The sequence below is a fragment of the Chiloscyllium punctatum genome, chromosome 8 (genome assembly GCF_047496795.1).
Source record: "Chiloscyllium punctatum isolate Juve2018m chromosome 8, sChiPun1.3, whole genome shotgun sequence".
NCBI classification, from domain to species: Eukaryota; Metazoa; Chordata; class Chondrichthyes; order Orectolobiformes; family Hemiscylliidae; genus Chiloscyllium; species Chiloscyllium punctatum.
Window position 1 is genome coordinate 123,195,090 of NC_092746.1, and position 27,025 is coordinate 123,222,114.

Consider the following 27,025-nt stretch of genomic DNA (forward strand, 5'->3'; position numbering starts at 1 on the left):
TAAGTGGCAGATGGAATTCAACCTGGAAAAGTGGAACCTGATTTACTTCAGAAGGTCGAGTTTGAATGCAGAATACAGGGTTAATGGCAGGATTCTTGGCAGTGTGGAGGAACAGAGGGATCTTGGGGTCCATGTCCATAGATTCCTCAAAGTTACCACCCAAGTTGATAGGCTTGTCAAGAAGGCATATCGTGTGTTGGCTTTTATTAGCAGGGGATTGAGTTTAAGAGCTGCAAGGTTGTAGAGCACTGGTTAGGCCACACATTTGGAATATTGTGTTCAGTTCTGGTTGCCTCATTATCGAAAGAATATGGAAGCTTCAGAGTGGATTCATAGAGGATTTACCAGGATGCTGCTGAGATGGTGGCATGTCTTATGAAGTAAAGTTGAGGGAGGTAGGGCTTTTCTCATTGGAGCAAAGAAGGTTGAGAGGTGACATCTTAGAGGTGTACAAGATCAGCACAGAAACAGTTAAGCGAATATTTTTAAGCATGGCCTTACAGTAAGTCTGCAGTAGTGAGTCGAGTGGGTTCTTTCTTGATTATCTGTTTTATTGAGATGTGGCTTATATTTTTAAGTTTAATCAAAAGACATAAGTATTAAGTTAGCCTGGAGCACTGTTTGCAGAGGAATAAGACAGTGCTATTTTTTGGCTCTGGAGATTGAAAGAAGTAGCAATGGCCTCAAGGAGAGTTATATGCTCTTCTTGTCAGAGGTGGGAGTTTAGGGAGAGTTTACGTGTTACTGAAGGTTATATCTGCAATAAATGCCGTTGGTTGTGAATCTTATCCAACTGAATGAATTGGTTGGAGTGACAATTAGACGCAATGAGAAATTTACAAGAGCAATGGGATGTGATGGATGGCAGTTATAGGAAAAGAAAAAAGTTGCAGTTACAGTCACATAGATGGGTTAACTCCAAGAAAGGTAAGAGAGATAGGCAGGTAGTGTAGGAGTCTTCTGTGGCAATCCCCATTTCAAACAAGTATGCTGTTTTGGAAAATGTAGGGGCTGATAGATTCTCAGGGGAACGTAGCACGAACAATCAAGTTTCTGATTTGGAGACTGGCACAGAAGACTCCTACACTACCTGCATTTTGGGAAAACAAATCTTAGCAGGGCTTATACACTTAATGGTAAGGTCCTAGGGAGTGTTGCTGAACAAAGAAATCTTGGAGTACAGGTTCATAGCTCCTTGAAAGTGGAATCGCAGGTAGATAGGATAGTGAAGAAGGCATTTGGTATTCTTTCCTTGATTGGTCAGAGTATTGAGTACAGGAGTTGGGAGGTCATGTTGCAGCTGTACAGGACATTGGTTAGGCCATTGTTGGAATATTGCATGCAATTCTGATCTCCTTCCTATCAGAAGGATGTTGTGAAACCTGAAAGGGTTCAGAAAAGTTTTACAAGGATGTTGCCAGGGTTGGAGGATTTGCGCTACAGGGAGAAGTTGAATAGGCTAGGGCTGTTTTCCCAGGAGCATCAGAGGCTGAGGGGTGACATTATAGAGGTTTATAAAATCATCATAAATAAACAAAGTCTCTTCCCTGGGGTGGGTGAATACATAACTAGAGGGCATAGATTTAGGGTGAGAGGGGAAAGATATAAAAGAGACCTAAGAGGCAACTTTTTCACACAGAGGATGGTATGTGTATGGAATGGGCTGCCAGAGGAAGTAGTGGAGGCTGGTACAATTACAACATTTAAAAGGCATTTGGATGGGTATATGAATAGGAAGGGCTTGGAGGGATATGGGTTGGGTGCTGGCAGGTGGGACAAGATTAGGTTGGGATATCTGGTCGGCATGGACAAGTTGGACTGAAGGGTCTGTTTCCTTGCTGTACATCTCTATGACTCTGACTCTGAATAGGTAGAGTGGATGGCCAAAGACAGTTTCCCAGGGCAGAAATGGTTATCACGAGGGGGCATTGTTTTAAGGTGACTGAAGGAAGGTTATGGGGAGATGTCAGAGATTGATTCTTCATACAGAGAGTGGTGGGTGTGTGGAATCCACTGCCAGCAGTGGTAATAGAGTCAGGTACATTAGGAATATTTAAGTGACTCTTGGATAGGCACATGGAAGATAGTACAATGAAGGGTATTTAGGTTAATCTGATCTTAGGGTAGAATAAAAGTTCGGCACAACATTGAGGGTCGAAGGGCCTGTTCTGTACTGTACTATTCTATGTTGTATGAAACATTTGTGATGATTCCAGGAATACTGGCGCTCAATTTCCAGCACACTACCCCAGTGAGTCATAAAAAGATCATGAAGCTGCTTCACGTAATAGGATCCACACAGTGGAAGAGTTTTCAGAATTACATATAAATAAAATCATTGTACACTAAAGCCAGTCTATGTCTCAGCCAAGCCTATCCACCTCCAAACTCTCTCTCTCTTTGTGTATTTTCTTTGTATAGATATATCTAACCACACACCTGAAATCATTGAATATTTCTGTCCCTTGCTAGTTATGTCACATAACTCTGGCCAATGACTGAAAGATTTCTGCTTAACCAGTCCGCTCACCCCATCCTCATTCTAAGTACTCTTGGTTTAGAATTGCCTCCCCCAATATTCTAGCCCTTCATCATTACAATAACTTTTTATCATTATTTCAAACACCTGAATAAATTTTAGAATCCATACAGTGTGGAAACAGGCTATTTGGCCCAACAAGTCCACACCGATCCTCTGAAGAATATCCCATCCAGACCTATTCCCCTAGCCTATTACTTCATATTTCCCCTGACTAATGCACCTAACCTACACATCCTCAAACACTGAGGGCAATTTAGCATGCCCAATTCACCTAACTTGCACATCTTTGGACTGCAGTAGGAAACCAGAGCACCCAGAGGAAATCCACGCAGACATGGGGAGAATGTGCAAACTCTACACAGTCATCTGAGGCTGGAATTGAACCTGGATCCCTGGTGCTGTGAGGCAGCAGTGCTAACCACTGAGCCGCCGTGCGACCCCACACTGTAGGGAATCTAAATGTAATTAAGCAAGTTCTTGGAAATTGCAATTGAGCTGCCTTTTTCAAAGAAATCAAAGTATATTTCCACAATTGTTTTTATGGGTCAGAATATCTGGAATCCTCATGTTTGCTTCCTCTATTCTCATGCTCTTCTGAGTACCTGGGCTAGGACCACTATACTCTTTCAGAAAATGCTTCATTCCCAATTACTTGTTGACTCTGTATACCCACCTTTTCAACAGCTACTTCTCATCAGACACTCAATATTTCCTACTGTACCTTGTGAAGATTCTTTCCAACCCTGAATATTTCTTAGTTCAAGTACCTCCCTCCATATCTCTCTCAATACCATTCTGAAGCAGGCTGGTATGAAGAAGCTGTGCTGTCTTGGACAATGTTTCTCTGGTCTCAGCAACTAAAAGTTCGGCTGTTTCTAGTTGAGTGAACTCAGCTCAAGCTGGAATCTGAAGATGTAAACTCTTCATCCCTCTAACTTAATGCAAAAACTAGCAAGTGCTGCATCTTACTGTAACATCCTTCTCTACATTTTTAAAAAGTTCGCTCATGGGATCTGGGTGTCGCTGGCTAGATTGCCCTTCTCTAATGGCTATATTGCCTATCCCTAATTGCTGTAAAGTGGTGAGCTGCCTCCTTCAACCGCTGCAGTCCTTGGAGTGTGGGGACACTTGCATTTCTGTTGGGAAGGGAGTTCTAACATTTTGACCCAAGAACAATGAAGGAACAGCCAATATAGTTCCAAGTCAGGATGGTGTGTACCTTGAGTTCTGAAGAAGTATTGCATCAGACATGAAACATTACCTCTGCTCATCTCTCCACAGAGGATGCCAAAACTGCTGAGTTTCTGCAGCATTATTCTTTTATTATTTCAGAATTTCAGCACTCGCAGTGTTTTTGTTTTAATTGGCACGTGTCCCTGTCCTTCAAAGGGGTAAAGGTTACAGGTTAATTTCTGGTTTCTTGTATATGATCTGAGAGGAAAACTATGCCTTAAACTAAATGCTCATGTTCGAACTCTGATAACTCTAATCGCAATGCTGGGTGATCGTCACCATTAGTTAGGGAACCACTACAGCTCTGAGCTAGATAATTTCCATGTGTTCTGATGAAAAGGTGCAATAAACATTGCAAGTGCAGTTCATATTTTAAAATAACTCTAACATATCCAAAGGAACACATTATTACAATTAGAAAAAGACTTGCATTTCTACAATGCCTTTCACAGTGCCTCTTAATATTACAAATTGCTTTATAACCAATGAAAAACAATAGCTGTTGTGACAAGAAAACGTGCAGCCAATTCACAAAACGCAAGACTCTACAATCAGCAACAGGATAGTGAATTTGTTTTGGTGAGATTGGCTGAGACTAAATAATAGCCAGAATAACTGGCAAGAGTGCGCCTGTTTTTCTTTAAGTCGTGCCCTGGGTTTGTTCACATCCAAATGGGGCCTTGACTTAATAACTCACCTGAAAGACAACATCTCTGACAGTGCATCACTTAGAAGCAGTAGATGTGCTGCATTTAGATTTTCAGAAAGACACATGACATTAGTAAACAAAATGTAAACAAATTGTCAGTCAGAAAGCAGTAGGAATAAACAGGTCATTTTTGGGCACGCAGTCTGTTCCTACTGAGGCAAGGAGTACTGCTCACGTCACAGCTGCTCACAATTTCTGAATGATTTGAATATGGGAGCCACAGTAGAGGATCAGCCATGATCTAACCTCATGGTAGAGCAGGTTCGATGGGCTGAATGCCCCACGCTTGTTACTATATTCTTTCGCAATAGTGCACTAATGTTCTCACATTTCTAGCCTGGGAATTGAACACTCAATCTTCTGAGGCAGAGCGTGGGAATGCTTTCAATAAGCCACAGCCAACGCAAAAATAAGCAAGTGTTGAGGACATCAAGTAAGTGAATTTAAAGGAAGTTTTGGGAGAAATCAAACCGCTTTTCAACAGAAGAACGGTAAAAATGCTAATTGTAGCCTTGTTCTGTCCCACTGTGGTGAATGTTAGGAAAGATATTGCATAATTTCTGTCTGAAAGGCTTCTCCTTCTTCAAGGACAATTGATTTTTTATGTTCTATCAAGGGCCCCATGCTGCTGAAACCTATTGATTTCCATTGTTTCACAGATCATGATTTCAATGAAAAAGATTGAGCAGCAAGTATGAAACGTAGAGCTCAGAACAATGGAGGGGCAAAATAAAGAAATTTACAGTATCTTAGACTCTCTTCAAGTTCACCTTTGGCATTTAATTATATTCATTTTAAAAATGAAAGGTATGTATTTGACTCGAATGGCACCTCCCATTTCAGAAAAACGCACCGTATCTTCCAGCCTCCACCTCCAATCTCAACATCTGAGACTCGAGTGGCAAAAATATTCCAGTGCAATGAAATAAACTTGCAATTTCTATGAGTCTTACAATCTCTTATGCTGAACAGCATACCTCTCTCCCCAAAAGTAGATTTTGGACAAACAGTTTTGAGAACCAAGTTGAATGATCATGTCAGACATCCTACCAGTAAAAACAAGAAAATTGTTGGGTAAAAATATAGCATTGACACAATAACAGCACTCTGGATTAGTGGTGCTGGAAGAGCACAGCTGTTCAGGCAGCATCCGAGGAGCAGTAAAATCGACGTTTCGGGCAAAAGCCCTTGATTCCTGATGAAGGGTTTTTGCCCGAAACGTCGATTTCGAAGCTCCTTGGATGCTGCCTGAACTGCTGTGCTCTTCCAGCACCACTAACCCAGAATCTGGTTTCCAGCATCTGCAGTCATTGTTTTTACCACAATAACAGCACTGCTTCTTTCCAGAGACATTTTCGTCCTCAAAGCATATAATTGATTTTAACATCAGTGTCTAATCAGACAGATTTGAAAGTAGATGCAGAGTGAGATCCTACAATTAAGAGTGGTTTGAATACATATTTCCAATTAGCGATATGCACTGCATAAAGTAATCATTGAAATAGATTACCAAAACGGAATCTAATTGAGCTTAGATGATGTATTCTCATAAACCTCAGGTTTGCCATAGAAAGGTTTTGGATAATTCAGTAGCTACAGAAATCCAGCACCTCACCCTTTCTGATCAAAGGTTTATCTTCACCGCCAATGTTCAGTCATGATGTGGAGATGCCAGTGTTGGACTGGGGTGGACAAAGTTAAAAATCACACAACAGCAGGTTATGTTCCAACAGGTTTATTTGGAAGCATCAGCTTTTGGAACGCTGCTCCACAACCTCCTGATGAGCAGTGCTCCGAAAGATAGTGCTTCCAATTAAACCTGTTGGACTATAACCTGGTGTTGTGTGATTTTTAACAATGTTCAGATAGACAATTGCATGATCCACAGGGCCACAGCAATGAAATCCCTTGTTACAGGCAGTGGATGCAGTCACATGGTTCACCAATCTCGTGATCAACACATTCATGAGAGAAAGACTAGGTGAATCAAGTTTGTGATTACAAATTTAGTTTGTAATTAGCAAATGCATGTGAAGGAGGAAGTGAGTATCCCTTAACTTAATTCAGAAATACTCATAGAAGGTAACAAACATCCCTTACTGTTACTGTTAAAACTTATATAATCAGTAATCTTTCTGGTAACTTTATGGTGAGGAGTAAGCTGTTTAGAGGAGATTGGAGGAAAACTGTTTTTACCCAGTGGGTGGTAGAGATATGGAACATGCTGCCTGAGAGGGTGGTGCAGCAGGTACTCTTCCAACGTTTAAGCAGCATCTGAATGAGCACCTCAAATTCCAGGGCACAGTTAGTTACAGACCAAGTGTAGGTAAGTGGATGAGTACAATTTGACATTTGTTGGTCAGCATTGGCATGGTGAGTAAAAGGGCCTGTTTCTACACTCTGTGAATCTCTTTAAATTTCCTCTGTGAAGCAACTTGACACCTTTACAGTATAAATGCAAGCTGTTGTTAGGCATATGTGCAACTGTCATAATGACTTAGATATGAGTAAAAAAAAAATCAAGAACACAAGATCGTCTCCATATATAAAGTCATTAACACAAGAAGCTGCACTATGAAGAGTGATCAATTTACTTGGTTCCTGCAAATGCAATCCTAAAACTCTTGGATTATAAGCATCCTGGTCATTCCATATGTGTATTGCACAATATATCTGCTAAAAGATTGTTTTAAATTTACAATCTTTTTTAATTGTAAATTGTTTTACTTCATTTGCTTTTATCCAACTTGCTTGAAAGTGACCCTTTGTTGAGATTTATTTCCAAGGGCAGTTGTTACTCTTGTGGAGATCACTTAAATTGGTCTAAGAGTTGCACTGCAGTATCTACAAATTACTGGATCCACATTAAGCATCACAACGGAGTTCAGTTCTGTCCACAACCTGGTCATTTTCAAAGAGGTAACCAGGTGTGCAGATGAGGGCAATGCATTCAACGTAGTCTTCTTCTACTATGGCCAGGCTTTTGATATGTTAATAATCAGTCTTCCATCTGAGACCTAAGAGCCAATGGGATCCAAGGAAACTTGACTAATTGGATCCCAATAGCTGAGTGGCAGTAAGCTGAGGGTGATGATTGAAGGTCACTGAAGCCTGTCTTCAGTGGCGTTCATCAGGGAACTATGTTAGGGCGCTTGCTATTTGTAGTATATCTATAATGATTTAGATTTGAGTAGAGTCATAGAGTGATACAGCACGGAATAAACCCTTAGTTCAACATACCAAAAAGAGAAAACACTGGAAAATCTCAGCAGGTCTGGCAGCATCTGTAAGGAGAGAAAAGAGCTGACGGTTCGAGTCTAGCTGACCCTTTGTCAAAGCTGAAAAAAGGGGAGAAATAGGGTGGTGTTTATACTGGGCTGAGAGAAGGTGAGTCATGGCTTCAGAAGCAAAGGTGATAATGACAGTGCATAGAGAGATTATAGGGAGATGAGGAGTTATAAATGACCAAGGCTGAAGCCAGTGCTATGTGACAAAATATGGGGGGGGATGGGGGGGGGGGCGAAATGGGTGAAGCAGAGACAAAATGTAAAACAGGGGAGAAGGGTAGCAAAGGGGGAAGAGGAGAGGAAAAAAGTGATGAGAGAGTGGGGAGCGAGAGAAAGAGAGACAATCAAGAAATAAGAGGAACAGAATAATGAAAAAAAAATTTAAAATTTTAAAAGATAAATAAAATAAATGAAATAAAATTACGGAGCAGAATGAAAACAGAGGGGTCGAGATGGGATAATCATCTGAAGTTGTTGAATTCAATGTTGAGACCGGCAGGCTGTAACGTGCCTAGTCGGAAGGTGAGATGCTGTTCCTCCAGTTTGTGTTGAGCTTCACTGGAACATTGCAGCAGGCCAAGGACAGACATGTGGGTATGGCAGCAGGATTGTGTGTTGAAGTGGCAAGCCACGGGAAGGTCTGGGACCTGATTGCGTACAGACCGAAGGTGCTCAGCAAAGCGATCGCCCAGTTGGCGTTTTGTCTCCCCAATATAGAGGAGACCACATTGGGAGCAATGAATGCAATAGACCAAATTGAAAGAAGTACAACTGAAAGGCTGCTTAATCTGAAATGAGTGTTTGGGGCCTTGGATGGTGAACATGGAAGAGTTAAAGGGGCAGGTGTCGCACCTTCTGCAATTGCATGGGAAGGTGCCGTGTGTGATGGGAGAGGTGTTAGGTGTGATGGAGGAGTGGGCTAGGTTGTCCCGGAGGGAACGATCTCTACGGAATGCAGATGGGGGAGGGCAGGGAAAATGTGTTTAGTGGTGGCGTCGTGTTGGAGTTGGCGAAAATGGCGGAGGATTTCTCTCAGCTTCTTTGCCTCCACCGTATTTGTTCCGATGAGGTCACTTTCCAAAGTGGTGCTCTTAATATGTGCTCCTTCTCCAACCGTGGCTTCCCACCTACAGTTGTTGACAGGGCTCTTGACAGTGTGCAGTCCATCTCCCACGCCACGACCCTCACCCCCTCCCTCCCCTCCCAGAACAAGGATAGTGTCCCTCTTGTTCTCACCTTTCACCCTCCAGCCTTCACATGCAAAGAATAATCCTCCGCCATTTTCGGCAACTCCAACACAACCCTACCACTAAACACATCTTTCCTCTCCCCCCCCCCGCCCCGTCTACATTCCACAGAGATCGTTCTCTCCGGGACAACCTAGCCCACTCCTCCTTCACACTTTAGGAGCTGGTCATTCACAGCTCTTAATCTCCCTATAATCTGTCATTATCACCTCTTTATTGCTACCTTTGCTTCTGAAGCCATGACTCACCTTCCCTCAACCCAGTATAAACACCACCCTATTTCTCCTCTTTTTTCAGTTTTGACAAAGGGTCAGCTAGACTTGAAACATCAGCTCTTTTCTCTCCTTACAGATGCTGCCAGACCTGCTGAAATTTTCCAGCATTTTCTCTTTTGGTTTCAGATTCCAGCATCCGCAGTAATTTGCTTTTATCCTTAGTTCAACATATCTGTTGTTCAACATAGTTCAATATATCCCCGCCACCAGGGATATATTTCCCTCCCCTCCCCTATCAGCATTCTGAAAAGACCACTCCCTCCATGACTCCCTCGTCAGGAACACACCCCCCACCAACCCAACCTCCACTCCCGGCACCTTCCCCTGCAACTGCAAGAAATGCAAAACTTGCGCCCACACCTCCCCCCTCACTTCCCTCCATGGCCTTAAAGGATTCTTCCATATCCGCCACAAATTCACCTGCACCTCCACACACACTATTTACTGCATCCGCTGCACCCGATGTGGCCTCCTCTATATTGGGGAGACAGGCCGCCTACTTGCGGAACGTTTCAGAGAACACCTCTGGGACACCCGGACCAACCAACCCAACCACCCCATGGCTCAACACTTCAACTCCCCCTCCCACTCCACCAAGGACATGCAGGTCCTTGGACTCCTCCATCGCCAGATCATAGCAACACGACGCCTGGAGGAAGAACGCCTCATCTTCCACCTAGGAAACCTCCAACCACAAGGGATGAACTCAGATTTCTCCAGTTTCCTCATTTCCCCTCCCCCATCTTGTCTCAGTCCCAACCCTCGAATTCAGCACCACCTTCCTAACCTGCAATCTTCTTCCGGACCTCTCCACCCCCACCCCCACCACCACTCCGGCCTATCACCTTCACCTTAACCTCCTTCCACCTATCGCATTTCCAACGCCCCTCCCCCAAGTCCCTCCTCCCTACCTTTTATCTTAGCCTGCTTGGCACACTCTCCTCATTCCTGAAACGCCGATTCTCCTGCTCCTTGGATGCTGGCTGACCTGCTGCGCTTTTCCAGCAACACATTTTCAGCTCTGATCTCCAGCATCTGCAGTCCTCACTTTCTCCTTCAACATATCTGTGCCGACCACCAGATATCCTAAATTAACCTAGTCCCATTTGCAAGCATTTGGACCATATCCCTCTAAAGCTTTCCTTTTCATGTACTCTTTCAGATGCTTTTTCAATGCTGTAATTGTAACCAGCTCCAAAGACAGCTCGTCCCCCTGGTACTCACCTTCCACCCTACTAACCTTTGCATAAACCAAATCATCCACCGACATTTCTGCCACCTCCAAACGGACCACACCACCAAGGATATATTTCCCTCCCCACCCCTTTCTGCCTTCCGCAAAGATTGTTCCCTCCTTGACTACCTGGTCAGGTCCACACCCCCCTACAACCCACCCTCCCCTCCCGGCACCTTCCCCTGTCACCGCAGGAATTGTAAAACCTGCGCCCACACCTCTTCCCTCACCTCCATCCAAGACCCTGAAGGAGCCTTCCGCATCCATCAACGTTTTACCTGCACATCCACCAATATCATTTATTGTATCTGTTGCTCCCGATGCGGTCTCCCTTACACTGGGGAGACTGGACACCTCCCAGCAGAGCGCTTTAGGGAACATCTCTGGGACACCCGCACCAATCAACCACACCACCCTGTGGCCCAATATTTCAACTCCCCCTCCCACTCAGCCGAGGACACGGAGGTCCTGGGCATCCTTCACCACCGCTCCCTCACCACCCGACGCCTGGAGGAAGAACGCCTCATCTTCCGCCTCGGAACACTTCAACCCCAGGGCATCAATGTGGACTTCACCAGTTTCCTCATTTCCCCTTGCCCCACCTCACCCCAGTTCCAAGCTTCCAGCTCAGCACTGTCCCCATGACTTGTCCTACCAGCCTATCTTCCTTTCCACCTATCCACTCCACACCCCCCTCCCCCCTGACCTATCACCTTCATCCCCACCTCCATCCACCCACTGTACTCTTTGCTACCTTCCCCCACTCTCCTCCCCAACCTATCACCTTAATCCCCAACCCCACTCACCTATTGTACTCTATGCTACTTTCTCCCCACCCTCCTCTCATTTATCTCTCCACCCTTCAGGCACTCTGCTTGTATTCCTGATGAAGGGCTTTTGCCCGAAACATCGATTTTTCTGCTCCTTGGATGCTACCTGAACTGCTGCTGTGCTTTTCCAGCACCACTCTAATCCAGACCCTTGTCCCATACTCTGCATGAAAAAGTTGCCCCTCCGGTCCTTTTTAAAATCTTTCCCCTCACCTTAAACCCCTGCCCTCTAATTTTGGACTGTCTCACCTTGGGAAAAAGACCTTGGCTACTCACTCTATCCATGCTTCTCATGATTTTATAAACCTTGATAAGATCATCCCTCAGCTTCCAATGCTCCAAGGAAAATAATCGGAGGGTTGATCAGTAAGTTCAGGGATGATATAAAATCGGCCACATGGAATTCAACCCAGGTACGTGTGATGTGATGCACTTGGGTAGGACAAATGAGGCAAGCAGGTCGGACCCAGGGGAGCACTGAGGATCAGAGGGACCTTGGTATGCAAGTCCCCCCATCCCTCAAGGTGGCAGGAAGGGTAGATACAATGGTTAAGGCAACAACTGGGTTATTTGTCGATATGAGCCAAGGCACAGAGTTTAAGAGGAGTGAGGTAATGCTGGAACTGTAAAAGAAGTTGGTTAGGCCACTGCTAGACTGTGTGCCGATCAGGAATCACATTAGAAGCAGGATGTGACTGAACTTGAGGGGGTGCAGAGCAAATTTACCAGGATGTTACCTGGGTTTGAGAGTTTTAATTATGAAGATAGATTGGATTGACTGGGCAAAAAAAATTCTGCAGATACTGGAAATCAAAAATTACCAGGAAAACTTAACAAACCAAAACATAAACTTTGATTTCTCTCCACAGATGCCGCCATACTTGCTGACTTTTCTAGCAATTTGTTTTTGTTTTGGATAGTCTGTAGTTGCTTTCATGTGAGCATCTTTGTCCTGGACGGTGTCAAGCTTCTTGTGAGTTGCTGGAGTTACGTTCATCTAGTCAAGTGGTGAGTTGTGCCTTATAGATGGTGGACAGGCTTTGGGGAGTTAGAAGGTGAGTTACTTGCTGCAGTCTTCCTAGCCTCTGACTGGCTCTTGTAGCCATTTTATTGATGTGGCATGTCCGGTTGAATTTCTGGTTAATGGTAACTGCAGAGTATTCATTGTGGGTGATTCAGTGATGGCAATGCAATAAGGGGTGTTGGTTTGATTGTCTCTTATTGGAGGATAGTGGGCAGGAAAGGAAAGTTGAAGCCTAAGGTTAGACATGATTGTATTACAAGGCAGGGCAGGCTTAACAGGCTATATGGTCTACTCCTGCTCCTTTTTCTTGTGAAAAGGCAGTCAATAGAAATGAGAACTTGTTCAAATTGTTCCCATGTCTATAAGAATTGATCTCTCTAGATTAGATTAGATTACTTACAGTGTGGAAACAGGCCCTTCAGCCCAACAAGTCCACACCGCCCTGCCGAAGCGCAACCCACCCATATCCCAACATCTACCCCTTACCTAACACTAAGGGCAATTTAGCATGGCCAATTCACCTGACCTGCACATCTTTGGACTGTGGGAGGAAACCGGAGCACCCGGAGGAAACCCATACAGACACGGGGAGAAGGTGCAAACTCCACACAGAGAGTCGCCTGAGGCGGGTATCGAACCCGGGTCTCTGGTGCTGTGAGGCAGCAGTGTGCCACCGTGCTGCCCTCTCTACATTCAGCTACTCAACTCCAATTGTCTACACGCCTCTAGAGTTTTCCATCCCCAGACCTCCTGCAGTGTTTGTTCTTGCCCAAATCTGCACCTGCACATACAGTATAACTACCTCCACAAAAGAATGAACACATTACCATTCTCCTTAATCTTTTAGAACTGCTGTAAGATGAGTAAACACGCAGCAGCCTCTTATAGCCCCTCATGTCAGTTCCTTTCCAAACAGCAAGTTTTTAATGATTTATTATGGAGGGTTGATCAGATTTTTTTTAAATTCACTTGTGGGGTGTGGGTGTCACTGACTGTCTTTATTCTCTGTCCCAAGTTGCCCTGGACTAGCTGGTGGTGAGCTGCCTTCTTGAACCACTGCAGTTCATGTGCTGTAGGTTGCCCCACAACGTCCTTAGGGAGGGAATTCCAGGATTTTGACTCAGCGACAGTGATATGGTTCCAGGTCAGGATGGTGAGTGGCTCGGAGGGGAACTTGCAAGTGGTGATGTTTCCATGTACCTATTGCCCATGTCCTTCTCAGTGGAAGTGGTGTGGGTTTGGAAGGAGCTGTGTAAGGATCATTGGTGATTTTCAGCAATGTAGACAGCACACACTGCTGCCACTGAGCATTGGTGGTGGAGGGAGTGGATGCTTGTGGATTTGGTGCCAATCAAATGAGCTGTTTTGTCCAGGATGGTGTCAAGCTTGAGTGTTGTTGGAGCTGTACTAATCCAGACAGGTGGGGAGTATTCCATCACACTCCTGACTTGTACCTTGTAGATGGTGGACAGGACAGTCAAGAAATGAGTTACTTGTCACAGTATTCATTGCCTCTGACTTGCTCTTGTAGCCACTGTGTTTATATGGTGAGTCCAGTTGAGTTTCTCGCCAATGGTAACTGCTAGAATGTTGACTCTGGGGGATTAGTGATGGTGACACCATCGAATGTCAAGAAATAGTGGTTAGATTCTCTCTTATTGGAGATGGCATCTGGCTGGCGTGAATGTTACTTGCTACATGTCAGCCCAAGCCTGGGTAATGTCCAGATCTTATTGCATTTGGATATGGACTGCATAGTACAGTTGCCAATGGTGCTGAACATGGAAGAACATTTCCATGCCTGATCCTATGATGAAGGTCTTTGGTGAAGCAGCTGAAGATGGTTGAGCCTAGGACACTATCCTGAAGAACTCCTGTAGCGATGTCCTGGAACTGACCTCCAACAACTATAACTGTCTTCCTACATGCTATTCTGACTATATCCAGCAGAGCTTTTTCTCTGATTCCCATTGATTCCAGTTTTCTTGGAATCTTTGATGCCACACTCCGTCAAATATGGTCTCAATATAAAGGGCTGTCACTGTCACTTCACTTCTGAATAAACTCTAGAATAACTCAAGAAGAAGATAAGTCCAATTCCTTATGGGTTTAGGTACTATTGTACAAAACCTTCTGGTATTTGGCACGAATTGTCAGCATCAGTCAGACAGGATGCCTAGTGAGGGAAATGTTCTGTAGCAAATCACACTCTCAAGTATGCAGAAGCACAATCGAAGGCTGCTGCTCTATGACCAAAGTTTCTTTCATTTTGTGACAGTGGGATGTTGATGCTGTCAGGTTCCAGAATAGATTTCATACAGCTGACATCAACCACAGAAACACAGGAACAGGAGGAGGCCATTTCATATTTGAACCTACTTCAACAATTAATCAGATTGTGACTGACTAGTACCTCTCCTCAAAACACTCACACATTGATCCATGTCACTTGATATCCTGACTGACAAAATAAGTCAATCAGAGTCTTGAAGGTAAACATGTCAAATTTGGTAGGACCCATCTTCACATTGTTCTCTTAGGCTGAATGGGAGTCATGCTTTGGGACATAGTGACACAAACACACTGCATCACCAAAGTAAAAACATTTTAGTTGCACTTTGCTTGAGAGGAATGGTGCATCGAAATTGCTGCATTTCTCAGCACTAGCATTTTAGAACTTGGTGGTTATAAAATGCCAAAGAAACAGATATATAGACCAGTATCGAGATCAATTATTTAAACCACTTTCTTCAGTATTCATACACGCAAATTCTAGAGACTGGGTAGAAAATCATACCTGCTCTACACACTTGGATGCATTACTCAAATGGTGACAGAACAAAAAAAACTGTTCTGATATCTATCACCTTCTGCGAGTGGTACATGTAGAAAGTATATGAGGAGCAGTGATAGCAGTGAGCTATATAATTTATAGCTCAATAGTGGCCTGTCCTGTTAATTCATCATCAGTGAGTTATGGCCAATAATGTGTTGGGATTACAACTCTACTAAATACCGTCCTCTTTGTCCTTATACTATATATTAGATAAGCAATTAAAATGACAACTTCAAACAGCTTGAGGCCAGAATTAGTTTTAAACAAGGACTAAGCAGATGGCTTAACTATAGACCTGTTGTGGTAAGATTGTCATAAAACCTTTTATTTCTAGTGTCGTCTATCTTCAATTGTACCATTATCTTCATGAAATTCTGAACAGATTTACAAGGTGACTCCTTTTCCTTAGTAGAAATCTAAGGTTGATTAGGAGACTCAATATTGAAAGCCACATGTGTCATTGAATGATGTTATTGGTCAACTTCCACTGATCATAATCAAAACAGTTTTCTGTTTATTTAGTTTTAATTTTGAAGTGATTAATTTATATTTTGAATATACTATACACTCCAGTATATCAATACCAAAACCTATGGAAGACTCAAAGAAATTGCATGGGTGACCTACTCGTGGTACTTAGGGCAGATCGGGAGAAATGATTTCCTTGACTGGAGGAATGATAATCCAAGGGTAGCTCTTTAAAATTACAGCTTGTCAGGATGTCAGAAAGCATTCCTTCACATAAAGGGAAGGGAAAATCAGGAAACCTCCATGTTCTCTCCAACTTTCTCAAAAATAACTGTGAATTCTGGTGTGACTGAAAATTTTGAAACTGAGATTAATAAATCTTTGTTGGATGAGGGTAAACGTAAAGATAAAATCTTAGTTGGATAAGGGATTAATTGATGAAAACAGGTAGATGGAATGGAGATTATAGGTAAATTTTGAATATTGATTGAATAGCCTCCTTTTGCCATGACTTCCTCCTGTTCCTATTTTTCCCACAAACTACACTCAATATGGATATCTCAATCAGCATTTCAGCAGTGTCCTTCCCAACCCCTGCCTGGATCTCCTACACGTCCTCCTTTTACACACACTTCTAAGTGTTACAAAGGCCCCTTGTCTCGCAGCAGCTACACATTTTATGGAGGAACTGCCTGCTTCAACTAGATATCATTAAAAAAAAGCCATGACCAGCAGCCACAAGTTCACAAAGTCTGTAATAAATAATATTTAGGCAGGGGAGCTAACGTGATGTGCATGTTATGGAGGTGTACTTGATAGATGTATATAACATGCATGTAACATATAAGAAGCAGTGAAATGTTTTGATGCACTAACCATTTCAGAGAAGGGAGGGCAAAAAAAGGTTCTCATTTGTCCTCTTGTGAAATATATAAGTTTATACATAGTCCACTTGGCTGTTTTTTCCACCATAGAGGCTTACCTTTTGCATCATTCACGGGATCCATGTGCCTGTAGATATAGCCTTCCAGGTAGGAGTGAAATTTGGGAGTAGGAGGGAAGAAGGCCAGGCAGATGGCCATTAATTCCCAGCCCCTGGCAAGACTCTCATATCTAAAGTTTTCGGTGGTCTGCCGGCACAGTTGGATGTACAGTTCGTCCCTCAGGCCCTGCATGCTCCAGCCCTTTGTGGCGATCTCCAGGGCCACGTTAACCTGGTCCACCTTGGCCCTCCGGTCCCCCATGTACATTTGGATCAATTTGAACACTTCGCATGCTTCCTTCTTTACATTACGGTCAGCTGTCATTATCATGGGCTTCTTGATCGATTCGCTGCTCCAGGCCAGCATGTTGGCAATGGATACTTTGCGACGGAATATTCCCTGTGTGTGCTTGTTGAAGTGTTTGGAAGCCCAGTTCTCAATATCTGTCTCAGAGGATGGCTTTCGCAGCATGAATCCAGGGAAGACGCAGCTAGCACTGGGCATCATGCTCCGGCTCTGCCTTCCAATGTCATACTGACTGCAAGTGCCCAGGTCTTCAGACTGTAGGAAGAGAAATGGGTCGTCAGTGTTTGATAATGTGATAGATTCCATTTATGCATTGAGAAACTGTTCAATCATGAAAGAAAACACAAACTGAACATAAAAAGATACTCGAAATGCATAGCATCTGTTGAGAAAAAAGGGGGTTAACTATCCGCTCAGCTGGCATGGCATGTCTAAAACATTACATGTCTTTCTTTTTACAGATGGTGCTTGACCTGCTGAATATTCCGTTATTTTCTGACTTTGTTCCATATTTCAAAGTAGTTTTGCTTTTAATCATGTGCACTCACACTTTTATTTGCAATGTAAAATGATTGCTCCTACCTAAGCATCAGAAAAAAACAAGAACTGCTTTAACACACCAATACAATGACTCACAAATTACATACCTAAAGAAACCAGCCAATGTCTCCTGCTGATTTGAGTTCATCTCTATCCAGCACTTACTGGGTAGTACTAAAGTACTTTAGCCAGTCAGGCCATAAAGCTTACTAGCTCTCCCTGGGGGGAAAAGGAATGGAGTAAAGAGCTTTTCAACACCAATCCAGAATTGCATTGCACCTCAAACAGGATTTAAACTGAAGTTGATTTTGAATTTTATTGCAGTTCCTCTTATTGTGATTAATTGAAGATGCTCATGACCATTACAATCCACATTTTGGGAAGGGCAACAATTTGCCATAAGCTCAACAGCCAAGCATTTCTCACTACTGGAGTCTCTTATTTGCATTTCCCACACCATTAATTTTTGTAGCCTCTCCAAGGATGCTTTTAGATTGAGCCAAGACATTTACAACTGGAGCCAGCTTCTCTGATGGGTTGTCCTAATTGCTGGCATTAGTAAATTCCAGAAGCCTCACTTTTGATTTACAAGAATGTCCCTGAGATCCATGCTTGAGAATCAGCATCAACGATATACAACATACACAAGAGAATGAGAGTTATCACTAATTTTGCCCCAAATTTCAGTCTTGTGTAGTAAACCCGCACTAACTTGGAACCTGGTTTAAAACACCCCAAGTTTAACTTGTATAACTTTTCACAACCCAAGACAGATTTCATCTTTGCTCTTAGCAGAGTGGACCCATTGTTTAGATTAGATTCCTGTCTGATTAGATCAGATTCCCCTACAGTGTGGAAACAGGCCCTTTGGCTCAACAAGTCCACACTGATCCTCCGAACAGTAACCCACCCAGACCCATTTCCCTGACTAATGCACCTAACACTATGGGCAATTTAGCATGGCCAATTCACCTGACCTACTATCTTTGGACGGTGGGAAAAAACCAGAGCACCCGGAAGAAACCCACGCAGACACGAGGAGAATGTGCAAACGCCACACAGACAGTCACCCAAGGCTGGACCTGAACCTAGGTCCCTGGCGCTGTCAGGCAGCAGTAGTAACCACTGAGCTACCATGCCGCTTGTAAATTTTTCACATTGTCATTCAACGTAAGACCATAAACTATAAGAGCAGAATTAGGCCATTCGGCCCACTGAGTCTGCTCCATCATTCGATCATGGCTGATATGTTTCTCAACCCCATTCTTTTGCCTTCCCCCAGTAACCCTTGATCGCTTTGCCAGTCAAGAACCTATGTGTCTCTATTTTAAATACACTCAATGACTTGGTCTCCACTGCTCTCTATAGCAACGAGTTCCACATAGTCAACAACCTCTCACTGAAGAAATTCCTCCTCACCTCAGCTCTAAAGAGTCATCCCTTCACCCTGAGGCTATGCCCTCAGGTCGTAGTCTCTCCTAGCAGTGGAAACGTCTTCTCCATTTCCACTCTATCCAGGCCTCTCAGTTTCTGTAAATTTCAATCAGATCCACCTCCCACCCTACCCCACCACCCCACCACCCCTCCCTCCCCCCACCCTTCTAAACTGCATGGAGTGCAGACCCACCAGAGTCTTCAACTGCTTCTCATATGACAAGCTCTTCATCCCTGGGATCACTCATGTAAATCTCCTCTGGATCCCTCTCCGATGCCAGCACATCACTCCTTTGATATGGGGCCCAAAACTGCTCTCAGTATTTCAAATACAGTCTGACCAGAATCTTGTACAGCCTCTGCAGTACATTCTGCTTTTGTATTCTAGCCCTCTTCAAATGAATGCCAACATTGCATTTGCCTTCCTAACTGCCAACTCAACCTGCATGTTAACCTTAACAGAATCCTGAACTAGGATTCCCAAGTCCCTTCACGCTTCAGATTTCCAAAGCCTCTTGGTGTTGAAAAAATAGTCTCGATTCTTCCTACCAAAATGGAAACCTCACACCTTTCCACACTATATTCTATATACCATTGCTTTGCCCACTCTTCTGCAACCTCCCCGTTTCCTCAACATTATCTGTCCCTCCACCTATCCTAGTGTCATCTGCAAATTTAGCAACAATGCCCTCAGTTCAGATTGTTAAGATATAAGTGAATAGTTGTGGTCCCAACACTGAACCCTGTGCAATATCATTAGTCACCACCTGCCACCTTGAAAAAGACCCCTTTATCTCCTTTCTCTGCCTTCTGTCAGTCAGCCAATGCTCTATCCATGCAATACTTGCCCCGAACATTATCTTATCCTATTTAGCAGCTTCTTGTGTGGCACCTTGTCAAAGGCCTTCTGGATTCTCAAATAGATCACATCCATTGGCTCTCCTGTCTAAGTTGCTCATTACCCCCTCAAAGAATTCTAACAGATTTATCAGGCATGTAATGAAGCCATGACGACTCAGCCCTATTTTACCAAGCATTTCCAAGTACTCCAAAAGCTCATTGTTAACAATGGACTCTAAAATCTTACCAATGCCCAAGGTCAAGCTAACCAGCCTTTAATTTCCTGTCTTCTGCCTCCCTCCCTTCTAAACAGGGGAGTTAGATTAGCCACTTTCCAATCCTCTGGTACCCTCCTTGACTCCACTAATTCCTACAATCAGAACTCTGGGGTGGTATCCATCCCAACCCTTCAGACCTTTCAGCTTCTCCAGCACCTCCTTAGTGATAGCCACGACACCCACCTCTGCCCCCTGACTCTTGAAGTTCTGGTATGTTGCTGCTGTCTTGCATTGTGAAAACTAATGCAAAGTACCCATTCAGTTCCTCTGCCATTTGTATTCAGTTCCTCTGTCATTTCTTTGGTCCCATTGCTACTTCGCCAGACTCATTTTCCAGGATCCAATGTCCATTCTTGCCTCTCTGTTAACACTTTTTTTTCCATCTCTATTGCTCCTTCACCACTACTGGCGCTTCCAGTTTTTTGCTCTAGACACCGTCACAACCTGTTCCACTTACTCCCCCTCCCTTTTTTTTTCTCTCTCTCATTATTCAGCCTGTTTCAGTTCTGAAGAAGTCATTTCAAACCTGAAACAGTCACTGAATTCGTCTCCCCACAGATGCTGTCAGACCTGCTGAGTTTCTCCAGCACTTTGTTTTTATTCCAGATTTCTAGCATCCACAATATTTTGCTTTGATTAGAGTTTCATCCTATTGGTTGGAGCTGCATTTACATCTCAGCCCCAGAGATGAAAGGAGACAATCCTCTTCCATTTAATCTAAGTCACTTTCATGGTAATTATTTCCTTTTTTACTATAAGGTATTACTGATGTGCTAACAAATTTTCAAAAGAAAAGGTCACTCTCATAATAAGCTTTCAATACATAGAGATTTTTCATTCTTGTATGGGATACAGGTGTCGCAGGCAAGGCTAGAATTTGTTGCTTATGTCTGTGGTGTCATTGAGTCATATGGTCATCCAGCATGGAAACAGATCTCTCGGTCCAGCCAGTCCATGCCGAACATACCCCAAACTAAACTAGTTTCACCTGCCTGCTATTGGCCCAGTTGCCTCCAAACCTTTCCTATTCATGTACTTAACCAAATATCTTTTAAATGCTGTATTTAGACCCACATCCAACACTTCGTCAGGAAGTTCTTCCACACGTGAACCACGCTCTTTGTAAAGAATTTACCCCTCATGTCTTTTTAAAATCTTTTTCCTCTCACCTTAAAAATATGCCCTTTAGTCCACATCCTTTCTGAATGGATTGGCTAAGGTATTTCAGAGGGCAATGAGAGTCAACCACATCACTGTGAATCTGGAGTCACATGCAGGCCAGATGAGGTATGGTAAATTTCCTACCCTAAAACACATCCATGAACCAGATGGGATTTTACGACAACCACCATTGGTCGCCATTAGACACGTCTGCCTTTCAGATTTTCTTGAATTAAAATTCCACCATCTGCCCTGGTGCGATTCAAGTCCATGTCCTCAGAATATTAGCCCAGGGTTCTGGAGCACTATCTGGTGATATTACCATGACACCACCATGTCCCTAAGTTGTTATAAGGCAGAAAGCAGTAAAAAGAATACTGTGTCAGATCAAAAGGGAAAGAAACAAAATCAAAACAAAGCATAAAACAAAAAAGAAATAAAGAACTGCAGATGCTGGAAATCAGAAACAAAAACAGAGATTACTGAAAAAACTCTGGTCTGGCAGCATCTGTGCAGAGAAAGCAAAGTAAACGCTTCAAATTCTTCTTCAGAACAGTTCTGAGAAAAGATAGTTACAAAGAAATTTTTACATCAGTTTTCTAAATAATGTTTTTTTTAGAAATGAAAGAAAGAAATTTTGTTTTCCTCAACTGTCATTGAGAAGACAGAAAACTTGGTCCTAGATCTCTGCCAATGCCCACCTGCACACAGATAATTTTTCTTTCAAATTTATTCTCAGGGTGTGGGGTTGATGGCAAGACTAGCATTTAGTGCCAACCTTGGAGTTGCCTGAAATGGTGAAACTCGGCAATTCCTCTGGTGAGGACACTTGCAAAATGCTCCCATAACACATTGCTGAAGCAAGATACCACCTGCAGCACTTTATACAACTCAGAACTCCACAACAGTGTGGGACAAAGTTTACTGCTCTAATGATTAGCATCACCTCCAACAAACTGCTGACCTTTAAAGTTTTCAAATTGCTGCTGATCAATGAGGGGAATGTCTGCATTACACATACACTTTGCTTGAAATTCTAGAAGGCAGTTGCCATTGAGTGTTTCAACAGTTTACTAGAGTGGAGCTCCTTTGGTAGAATGGCAGAATTGTCAATTCATGAAAAACTGCGATGTTCAAAGGGATAAGGAAGCGGGATTAATCCATGTAAAGGCTCGGAGCCAGCTTATGATCTTAAGAAAGCTCAAAGTAAGCAGAGTCAAATGAAATGGGTTTGCATCGCATTCCAATGTTTCTTTTCTCCCATCTTCCTTGAATATTTCTCAGGGCACTGATAATCCTCAAGTTCCTCAGGAGATCCCCGACACTAAGTGTTTACAGCCTATTTTTTTCTGGAAGAATAGCATGAATGGTAGTCATTTTGCTTTTATCATAAAGTAGTGAAACATGCTAGCATTTCATATAATTTCATAAACATGTATGGCATGGTGGCTCAGTGTTAGCACTGCTGCCTCACAGCGCCAGGAACCTGGGTTTGATTCCAGCCCCAGGCGACTGCCTGGTGAGTTTGTACATTCTTCCTGTGTCTGCGTGGGTTTCCTCTGGGTGCTCCGATTTCCTCCCACAGTCCAAAGAAGTGCAGGTTAAGTGAATTGGCCATGCTAAATTACCCATAGTGTTCAGGGATGTACAGGTTAGGTGCATCACTCTGGGTGGCAGGGTGAAATGTGAGGATGATGTTAGGAGATTACAGGGTGACCTGGACAGGCTAGGTGAGTGGACAGATGCAGTTTAATGTGGATAAATGTGTGGTTCTCCACTTTGGTGGCAAGAGCAGGAAGGCAGATCACTACCTAAATGAAGTCAAGTTAGGTAAAGGGGCAGTACAATGAGATCTAGGTGTTCTTGTATATCAGTCAATGAAAGCAACCATGTAGGTACAGCAGGCAGTGACAGTAGACAATAGACTATAGATGCAGGAGTAGGCCATTCTGCCTTTCGAGCCTGCACCACCATTTATTATGATCATGGCTGATCATCCTCAATCAGTATCCTGTTACTGCCTTATCTCCATAACCCTTGATTCCACTATCCTTAAGAGCTCTATCCAACTCTTTCTTAAACGAATCCAGAGACTTGGCTTCCACGGCCTTCTGGGGCAGAGCATTCCACACAGCCACCACTCTCTGGGTGAAGAAGTTTCTCCTCATCCCTATCCTAAATGGTCTATTCCGTATTTTTAAGCTGTGTCCTCTGGTTCAGGACTCGCCCATCAGCGGAAACATGTTTCCTGCCTCCAGAGTGTCCAATCCTTTAATAATCTTATACGTCTCAATCAGATCCCCTCTCAGTCTTCTAAACTCAAGGGTATATAAGCCCAGTCACTCCAATCTTTCAACATAAGATAGTTCCAGGAATTAGATAGTCCTCGTGAACCTACACTGCACTCCCTCAATAGCCAGAATGTCTTTCCTCAAATCTGGAGACCAGAACTGCACACAATATTCCAGGTGCGGTGTCACCAGGGCCCTGTACAGCTGCAAAAGAACCTCTTTGCTTCTATACTCAATTCCCCTTGTTATGAAGGCCAGCATGCTATTAGCTTTCTTCACTACCTGCTGTACCTGCATGCTTGCCTTCATTGACTGGTGTACAAGAATACCCAGATCTCTTTGTACTGCCCCTTTACCTAACTTGATTCCATTTAGGTAGTAATCTGCCTTCCTGTTCCTGTTGAGGGGATCTGATTGAGACGTGTAAGATTATTAAAGGATTGGACACTCTGGAGGCAGGAAACATGTTTCCTGTTCTTGCCACCAAAGTGGATAACCATACATTTATCCACATTAAACTGCATCTGCCATGCATCTGTCCACTCACCTAACCTGTCCAGGTCACCCTGTAATCTCCTAACATCCTCCTCACATTTCACCCTGCCACACAGCTTTGTATCATCAGCAAATTTGCTAATGTTACTATTAATACCATCTTCTATATCATTAATATATATTGTAAAAAGCTGCGGTCCCAGCACTGATCCTTGCGGTACCCCATTGGTCACTGCCTGCCATTCCAAAATGGAGCCGTTTATCACTACTCTTTGTTTCCTGTCAGCCAACCAATTTTCAATCCAAGTCAGTACTTTGCTCCCAATACCAAGCGCCCTACATTTGCTCACTAACCTCCTATGTGGGACTTTATCAAAGGTTTTCTGAAAGTCCAGGTACACTACATCTACTGGATCTCCCTTGTCCATCTTCAGAGTTACATCCTCAAAAAATTCCAGAAGATTCGTCAAGCATGATTTCCCCTTCATAAATCCATGCTGACTCTGACCTATCCTGTTACTGCTATCCAGATGTGTCGTCATTTCATCCTTTATAATTGACTCCAACATCTGTCCTACCACTGAGGTCAGACTAACTGGTCTATAATTTCCTGCTTTCTCTCTCGCTCCTTTCTTGAAAAGTGGTACAATATTAGCCATCCCAATCTGCAGGAACTGATCCTGAATCTATCGAACTCTGGAAAATAATCACCAATACATCCACGATTTCTCGAGCCACCTCCTTCAGTACCCTGGGATGTAGACCATCAGGCCCCGGGGACTTAACAACCTTCAGACCAAACAGTCTCTCCAACACCAATTCCTGGCAAATATAAATTCCCTGAAGTTCAGGTCCTTCAGCCACTGTTACCTCAGGGAGATTGCTTGTGTCTTCCCCAGTGAACACCGATCTGAAGTACCAATTCAACTCTTCTGTCATTTCTTTGTTCCCTGTAATATATTCCTCTGTTTCTGTCTTCAAGGGCCCAATTTTAGTCTTAACCATTTTTTTCCCTCTTTCACATACCTAAAAAAGCTTTTACTATCCTCCTTTATATTTTTGGCCAGTTTATCTTCGTACCTCATTTTTTCTCTGCGTATTTCCTTCTTCGTAATTCTCTGTCGTTCTTTAAAAGCTTCCCAGTCCTCCATTTTCCCACTCATCTTTGCTATGTTATACTTTTTCTCTTTTGACTTTATATGTTTCTTAACTTCCCTCGTCAGCCACGGCTACCCATGCCTCCTCATAGGATCTTTCTTCCTTTTTGGAATGAACTGATCCTGCATCTTCTGCATTATACCCAGAAATATCCGCTATTGTTCCTCCACTGTCATCCCTGCTGAGGAATTGCACCATTGAACTTTGGCCAGCTCCTCCCTCATACCTCCATAGTTCTCTTTATTCAACTGAAATATTGTCACTACTGATTGTACCCTCTCCCTTTCAAATTGCAGATTGAAGCTTCTTGTATTATGGTCACTACCTCCTATTGGCTCCTTCACTTTGAAGTCCCTGATCAATTCTGCACAATACCAGATCCAGAATTGCCTTCTCCCTGGTAGGCTCCAGCACCAGCTGTCCTAAGAATCCATCTCAGAGTCACTCCACAAAGTCTCTTTCTTGAGGTCCAATACCATCCTGATTCTCCCAGTCTATCTGCATGTTGAAATCCCCCATAACAACTGTAGTAACATCTTTGCTACAGGCCAATTTCAGCTCCTTATTCAACTTACACCGTACACCCATACTACTGTTTGGGGTTCTGTAGATAACTCCCAAGAGAGTCTTTCTACCCTGAGAATTTCTCGGCTCTATCCATACTGACTCTACATCCCCTGATTCTAGGACGCCCGCGCAAGGGACTGAATATCATCCCTTACCAACAGGGCCACCCCACCCCCTCTGCCCGTCAGTCTGTCCTTACGATGGTATGTATAGCCTTGAATATTCATTTCCCAGGCCCTGTCCACTTGAAGCCACGTCTCAGTTATACCCACAATATCGTAGCTGCCAATTTCCAAAAGAGCCTCAAGCTCATCCATCTTATTTCTAATACTTCGTGCATTCATATATAGTATTTTTAATTTGTTACTGCCCTCACCCTTCCTATCAACCCCTATTTCACTCAACCTTACGGCATGATCTCTTTTTGAGTTTTCTGCTTCATTGATACCATTGTCTTTCTTGACTTCCTTTGTTCTAACTTTTCCTTCAATTTCCTTCTTAAACTTTCAGTTTGTCCCCTCCCCCCCGCTACTTAGTTCAAACGCAGCTATGTTGCAGTAGCAAACCTGCCTGCCAGAATGCTGGTCCCCAACCTATTAAGGTGCAAACCGTCTCTTTTGTATTATTTATGCTTACCACAAAACATACCCCTGTGATTCAAGAATTTAAATCCTTGCTTCCTGCACGAGTTCCCCAGCCACACATTCAAGTCCATTATCTCCCTGTTCCTGGCCTCTCCAGCCAGAGGAACTGGAAGCAAACCAGAGATAACCACTCTGGATGTCCTGCTTTTCAGCCTTCTTCCTAGTTCTCCAAAGTCCCGCTGTGGTACGTTCCTCCTCTTCTTCCCAACATATTTGTGCTGACATGTACCACCACTTCTGGCTCATCACCTTCACCCTTGAGGATTTCCTGCACTCTGTGTGCCATGTCCTTAGTCCTGGCACCAGGAAGGCAACACACCATCCTTAAATCCCGCCTGTTGCCACAGTGAAGAAAGCTATTAGCATGCTGGCCTTCAGAACAAGAGGAATTGAGTACAGAAGCAAAGAAGTTCTTCTTCAGCTGTACAGGGCCCTGGTGAGACCGCACCTGGAATATTGTGTGCAGTTTTGGTCTCCAAATTTGAGGAAAGACATTCTGGCTATTAAGGCAGTGCAGCGTAGGTTCACGAGATCAATTCCTGGAATGGTGGGACTATCTTACGTTGAAAGATTGGAGCGATTGGGCTTGTATACCCTTGAGCTTAGAAGGCTGAGAGAGGATCTGATTGAGACATATAAGATT

At 43.5% G+C, this 27,025-nt stretch overlaps 1 protein-coding gene across 8 annotated transcripts in view; it reads right to left on the reverse strand.

Annotated features, from left to right (window-relative positions):
• arhgap39 (Rho GTPase activating protein 39) overlaps nt 1-27,025 on the reverse strand; it is a 556,622-nt gene that overhangs the window by 160,312 nt on the left and 369,285 nt on the right. For all 8 annotated transcript variants that reach the window (XM_072576394.1, XM_072576401.1, XM_072576396.1 and 5 more), the window contains one exon: nt 16,668-17,229. In XM_072576394.1, coding sequence (XP_072432495.1) covers nt 16,668-17,229 — 562 coding nt within the window. The remainder of the gene's footprint in view (nt 1-16,667; nt 17,230-27,025) is intronic.